Below are 6428 nucleotides of genomic sequence, written 5' to 3'. Positions count from 1 at the left end.
TATTTTATGTGGTGTGTTTTTTTAGTTCATTTAGTGAGTTGAAATGTAATTTTATTTTATTTGGTGTTTGTTTTTATTTGGTGTGTTTATTTTATTTTATGTGGTGTGTTTTTTTAGTTCATTTAGTGAGTTGAAATGTAATTTTATTTTATTTGGTGTGTTTATTTTATTTTATGTGGTGTGTTTTTTTAGTTCATTTAGTGAGATGAAATGTAATTTTATTTTATTTGGTGTTTGTTTTTATTTGGTGTGTTTATTTTATTTTATGTGGTGTGTTTTTTTAGTTCATTTAGTGAGTTGAAATGTAATTTTATTTTATTTGGTGTTTTTTTTATTTGGTGTGTTTATTTGGTGTGTTGATGTTATTTTATTTGGTGTGTTTAAATGTGTTTTGAATAAAGTACTAAGTTCAATAAATTGGAAACAACATAAAGTACTCTATTCAATGAATAAGAAATTACAACCCGAATAAGAAATTACAACCCGAATTGATTGGAAAATTATGGGTTCGTGAATGGATGATAACCATCACCTAACCAATTTGTGGTGCTAGGATGATCTTCTCTTGTCATGCTAGGATAATCTTCTCTTGTGGTGCTAGGACCATCTCCTCTTGCTCTCGCTTCTCTTGCACGCCTCCTTCGCAACACATCCGCTTTCTCTGACTTCCAAAAATATTTAGAGTCTGGAGACTTCCCTTCTAAAGGCTCATTCATAATGTCACGATCTCGTTCAGCCATTCTTTCTTCTCTTCTATGTTCCCTTTCTTGCCGAAGTAGTTCTCTTTCTCTCTCATCAGCTTCAAATTTTCTCTCAAAAGCTGCAGCTTTTGCATCCTCTCTAGCCTTATCAGCCTCAAATTTAGCCATTTCCCGGGCCAAATTCAATTCACCTTGGCGGGCAAGATCTTCCATATACTTTGCATAATCATTCTTGGAAGCATTACCTTTTCTCTTTGAAGCCTTCTTACCTTGAGGCCTAATTGGATAACGGGTCGACCTCGACGCTTGTTCAACGGGGGGCGTTTCAGGCACTTCTTCATCATCTTCATCATGATCATGCGAGGCATGCTCAGGTGTAGAGTGTAGAGGGGTGCTGTTCATGAAAACTTCTGGACCGATATGCACAACTCTAAATTTAGGACAATCTTTGACAATATTCCAACATTCAAACCGGGTGAATGTTTTGTTTTTGCTTTTGGTTTTGGCACCATACCAAGCTTGTGCTTGAAGTTCCTACACAAACAAATAATTATAATGAGAATAGGTAACACATAAATAATTATAATGAAAGTATGTAACAAATAAATAATACAAACAAATAATTATAAATGAAAGTAGCTAACAAATAATTATAATGAAAGTAGGTAACAAATAAATAATACAAACAAATAAATATAATGAAAGTAGCTAACAAATAATTATAATGAAAGTAGGTAACAAATAAATAATACAACCAAATAATTATAATGAAAGTAGGTAACAAATAAATAATACAAACAAATAATTATAATGAAAGTAGCTAACAAATAATTATAATGAAAGTAGGTAACAAATAATACAAACAAATAAATATAATGAAAGTAGCTAACAAATAATTATAATGAAAGAAGATAACAAATAAATAATACAAACAAATAAATATAATGAAAGTAGCTAACAAATAAATAATATATTGTTACCTGATCCGTTAAATTTTCCCCACTTCGAAGATTACCACTAGCTTGTGCCAAGGCGTCTCTCCACGTACTAAACGATTGACTAAGTAATTTCCAACGACTGGACATCGATTCCTTAGTTCTTTGCCCACCAATTTTCTCAAGATAATTGGTATGAATAAGACTCCACATTTCTCGCAACTGCATCTCATTACCCGTAATCGAATCATGAGTAACTTGAACCCAACTAGTACACAACGCAACATCTTCAAGAAGCGTCCAATTCGTACCTGGTTGAGTAGTCATTTTGTTGGAAAAAAATTGGATTGAAACTTTGAAAGAAAGATAGGAATGTGGTTGAAAGTAGTTGAGAAAATATGAAATTGTGGTGTAGGGTAGAAGATAATGAGAAGGTATTTATAGGTGAAGTGAAATCAAAATTTTTTATAATTTTTCATAATTTTTTTTCGGATTTTTAAGAATTTTTTTACATTTTTTTTTAATTTTTATTCACCTAATTAATCTCTGCCGTTGGATTTAAAAAAATTTAAATTCCAACACTCCAGATTGTGCCACGTGTCACAACGGTAACATTTTAGATTTTTAAACTGTTTTTTCTTTTTTTTTTTTAATTTACAAAGCCTAATAACGTGGACCGTTGATCTTAGATCAAACGGATGAAATTAAATTAGATTTTTAAATGTTTTTTACCGTTGGAAATCCAACGGCCCATAAAATAGGACCGTTTCAATCAAACGGACATGGGGAAGCCACGTGGCTTCCCCAACGGTAACTTTTCAAAACTGAAATCGCGGGCCCCTGCCCTGTTTTTTTGTCGGACGACTCGCGCCCACGCGCGCGTGAAACGCACGCGCCTGACGCAGCCCTCGGGCTCTCGGGCTGGCAATCCTCGACGGGCCTGCTCCTCGGGCCTCGCCTGTCGCTCGGGCTTCCATACGCTGGAGGTCATCCCCCCAGCAATTTGCTACTGTTTGACCCACTGGCCCCCGAGCAACCTCCCACGCTGGAGGTGCTCTTATAATTGGCTAGTCCTAAGGGAGAGCAGTCTTTTCTGCATTCAAATTCAAATTTAATTATACTGTTTTGATCGAATTTATTATCTTGTTAAAATAAAAATTCGTCACAAGCATGTACAACTTCATGTAATTGTTTAGCCACGAAAATACATTTTGCTCGTTTACTCGATGAACAATGTTAAGTCCATCGAAGCTAGTGGTTAGGGATCTGCTGTCCCTAATTTTGTATCTCCTGCCATATCTCATTCTAATTATGTCATTTAATAACTCTTAATTTAACAGTGTCAACGATTCTTAATATTTATTTAAAAACAAAAATTGATTCATTAAAGAAAATTGAAAACCAAAACAAGAAGTCTGAAAGTCCTTTTTGTCAATTGTCTGAAAGTCTATTAACCTGAACGGCTGGATAAAGAAACAAAAAGTTGAACCCCATCAGTTCTTAATCAATTCCCAACTCCTAAGCAGGCTAAACCTTTTTTCCTTGCCAGGTTCAATTCCTTGTGGGTGCTGCACATGGACAACTCGACCGAGGACTTTCACAGAGAGCCGGCGAGCAAGATGGAGGCTGCGAAGGGCGAGACGATGCGGTGCCGTCTGTTTTAGGCTGGACGAGAAGACCTCGTTGTTGATTTGGCTATGGAGGCTCTGACGATGGTGCTGTTTGAGGATTTTGAGAGCGCACCACCGATGGGATTGGGGTTTGACGGTGAGGAAGGTGGTTCAAATCAGACTGTAAAAGTCATGAAGCCAGTGGCCAGTTTCAATCGATGATTAAAATTTTGAAGAATGGAGGTTGCAGGCGAAGAAGATGAAGTTTCAGAATAACCCGGAGAAGGTAATATGTAATAATTAGGGTTCTCCTTAATAATTAGGGTTCTCTTTACTTTCCCACTTGGAATTAGGTTTTCCTTTACGCAGAATAACCCGGAGAATGTAATATGTAATAATTAATAACCTAATACAAACCCTAAGTTAAGGAATCCTACTACTTGCAGGAAACTATTTTAGATTCTAATTCCGAGTACAATTAGGGTTTGTTTCCCAGTGGGAGCCAACGAAAACTGTATATATATAGAGGAGTTGATCAACTTTTCTTAGAAACAAGAAAAGCCAATGGACTCGTCATTTGGAAAGTTGATTTCTAAATCTCTAAAGAGACCTGGCGATTTATTTTTCCCCACCCATGGCAGCGAACTGGCCCCTCCTGACCTGCAGACTAAAAAAATTCGCATGACTTACAAGGCAAGCGTGGAGTACGGTGGACTTAAACCGACGGCTGATCGACAAAACCCCGCTGCCGACCGCGATGAATCGTCCAACGCTCTTCCCCTTGATCCAAATCCTACTACTGCCCAAGGAGATCAAAACGCTGATTTGTTTTTGAGTCCATCTACACCCAACAAGGCCAAGGCGCCGATTAATATTGCTGATGGCACTTCGGTTTTTTCTGCTCCTGGTTCGTCCCGTTCCCGCGATCAGAGGTGTTCAACAACGCTGGATTTAGCCCGAAATTGGCCACGTCCCGTTTGGCATAGCCCGTGGAAGATTTACAGGGTCATCAGTGGCCACCTAGGATGGGTTCGCTCTGTTGCTTTTGATCCAAGCAACAGATGGTTCTGTACAGGATCTGCAGACCGGACAATCAAAATATGGGACGTAGCAAGCGGGACGCTACAACTTTCTCTTACCGGACACATTGGGCAAATACGAAGTCTTGCCGTTAGCACCAGGCAACCCTATTTGTTCTCGGCTGGCGATGACAAACAAGTCAAATGCTGGGACCTTGAACAGAACAAGGTTATCCGTTCAAATCACGGTCATCTTAGTGGCGTCTACAGCATGGCTCTCCATCCGACTCTTGATGTTTTAGTCACCGGGGGACGGGATAGCGCATGCCGTGTTTGGGATGTTCGTCTCAAGAATGTGCAAGTTCATGCATTGACTGGACACGAAGATGCAGTTTGCTCCCTTCTCACTCTCCCAACGGATCCACAAGTTATTAGCGGGTCTCACGATACAACTGTCAAGCTGTGGGACCTTAGAAAGGGAAAAACCTTTTCAACTTTAACGCATCATAAGAAATCGGTGCGGGCAATGACACATCATCCTAAGCTAGATCGGGGTAATTGCTTCGCATCGGCTTCAACAAACACCATCAAAAAGTTCAACCTTCCGAGGGGGGAGTTTTTGCACAACATGCTCTCCCAACAGAAGTCCATTATCAACGCGATGGCCGTCAATGAAGATGGAGTTATGGCTACAGGAGGCAACAACGGTAGCTTGTGGTTTTGGGATTGGAAGAGCGGCCACAACTTCCAGCAATCCCAAACAATTGTACAACCGGGCTCGCTGGAGAGTGAAGCTGGGATTTATGCTCTTTGCTACGATGTCACTGGCACAAGGCTGGTTACTTGTGAAGCTGACAAGACAATCAAGATGTGGAAACAAGACGAAAAGGCCACCCCGGAAACTCATCCTCTAAATTTTAGGCCTCCTAATCTTAGAGACGTTGGGCGGTTCTAGCTCACGGTGTGCTTACTTTGTTACTACGATATTGAAGTTTTTTATAATGTTTATTTTAATTCTGCTTCATAATGTATGCGTTATCATCATGGCTTGAATTTTATATGCTCAGTGTTCATACTGCAGTAGGAAGGAAGGCAAGAAAGTGAGTGTAAAAAGTTTTTCCTTTGCGTCCTGTTGCTGATGCAGTCTTTAGGTTTATGTTGTTGTATGAATCTCTGATTCCGGATGTTATCTAGCTTTGCTTTTATGCCAACCGACTGTTGGTAGGGTGGTTGAGGCAAAGAAGACGATACATAAGTGAGAATTTGTTGAATAAGACATTCTTCTGGCTGTTATTCTAGCTCTGATTAGCCTTTCATTTTTTTGTTTTTGATTGGTCCTGTTTCGCGGGTTTGATTTCCTCGAGCAAAGTTTGAATCTTAATATTGCAGTGAAAATATAGGATATCAAGCTGGAAAACCCATCGCGTACTCTTTGATTATTGCTCATGACATGAGGTACCTTGGTGCCGAAACAAATTTGAACTTGCTGAATATGAACTCTAGTGTGTATTTGTGTGCGTCTGTGTGAACAGTATAAAGATCGTCGTTTTTCCCGTTTAAGATTTGAAATTCAAGTGTGCTTATTAGGCAATCTGAATTCACAGTATTCAGGTGCAGTTGTCCGGTAAAAGTCAATGTGTTGGAATGTATATTTGGAATTTCTGCAGAATCTCCCAGCAGGAATTCAAGCATCGGGGTCGTCATGTCTTCAGTAGAAAACAGGAATGCTTGATTGCCGAAATTATGTAAACTATCTTGCGGTGGACCTGTTTGTTGAAATGCTGTAGGAGTACTATAAGAAGATTACATATTCGATTCTGGCCAATGACTCGGTTCAGTTTGTGTACTTGGTCTGCAATTTGATTACCAAGGCTTTTCTTCTTCAGCGGAAGAGGAATGGTGCTGTTGCGAAGAGGAGGAAACGAGGTGGGTTTTGTATTGTTTGTGTTTATTTAGTTGTCCTCTAGGTGTTTCACGTTTTGCTCCAGTGAAACTTAATTGTTAGCAGATTGAGGTTCGTTTTAACAACCCTCCATCTCTCTGTGTGTTGCTTTCAAATTTGCATACTGTTTCCCATGATCCTCACTTGAGTCTTGAGATATCCTAACATCACTGTTCCAATTTCTTGCAGTCTCTCCGTTCCAAGTACAGAGGCAGTGTTCC

The 6428-nt window shown here is 39.3% G+C and overlaps 2 protein-coding genes across 3 annotated transcripts; one reads left to right on the top strand and one right to left on the bottom strand.

Annotated features, from left to right (window-relative positions):
• Positions 1 to 417: 417 nt before the first annotated feature.
• On the bottom strand, positions 418 to 2104 carry LOC139193210 (uncharacterized). The gene is made up of 2 exons (XM_070816220.1): positions 1682 to 2104; positions 418 to 1235 (listed from the first exon to the last, which is right to left on the bottom strand). Exons 1-2 carry the CDS (start codon positions 1961 to 1963, stop codon positions 501 to 503), a joined length of 1017 nt encoding a protein of 338 aa, XP_070672321.1. The 5' UTR covers positions 1964 to 2104; the 3' UTR covers positions 418 to 500.
• Positions 2105 to 3023: 919 nt separating this feature from the next.
• On the top strand, positions 3024 to 5563 carry LOC103402952 (protein pleiotropic regulatory locus 1-like). 2 transcript variants are annotated; one of them, XM_017323446.3, is made up of 2 exons: positions 3024 to 3532; positions 3888 to 5563. In XM_017323446.3, the coding sequence occupies exon 2, from the start codon at positions 3928 to 3930 to the stop codon at positions 5218 to 5220; it is 1293 nt and encodes a 430-aa protein (XP_017178935.3). In that variant the 5' UTR covers positions 3024 to 3532; positions 3888 to 3927; the 3' UTR covers positions 5221 to 5563. The 2 variants fall into 2 exon arrangements, with proteins under 2 accessions (XP_017178935.3, XP_070671799.1); XM_070815698.1 differs by having other exon boundaries at positions 3693 to 5563.
• The last annotated feature ends 865 nt before the right edge of the window (positions 5564 to 6428 follow it).

This window comes from Malus domestica, chromosome 16, assembly GCF_042453785.1.
Source record: "Malus domestica chromosome 16, GDT2T_hap1".
Lineage (NCBI taxonomy): Eukaryota > Viridiplantae > Streptophyta > Magnoliopsida > Rosales > Rosaceae > Malus > Malus domestica.
Note: the sequence above shows the minus strand (reverse complement) of the source record. Positions and strands in the feature narration are given on the sequence as shown.

Bases quoted from the DNA above. Each gene is read 5' to 3' on its own strand.
- LOC139193210 (XM_070816220.1), bottom strand. From the start codon at position 1,963: ATGACTACTCAACCAGGTACGAATTGGACGCTTCTTGAAGATGTTGCG. The intron at 1,236-1,681 runs GTAACAATATAT...TTGTTTGTGTAG, and splicing joins GGGAAAATTTAACGGATCAG to GAACTTCAAGCACAAGCTTG.
- LOC103402952 (XM_070815698.1), top strand. From the start codon at position 3,811: ATGGACTCGTCATTTGGAAAGTTGATTTCTAAATCTCTAAAGAGACCT.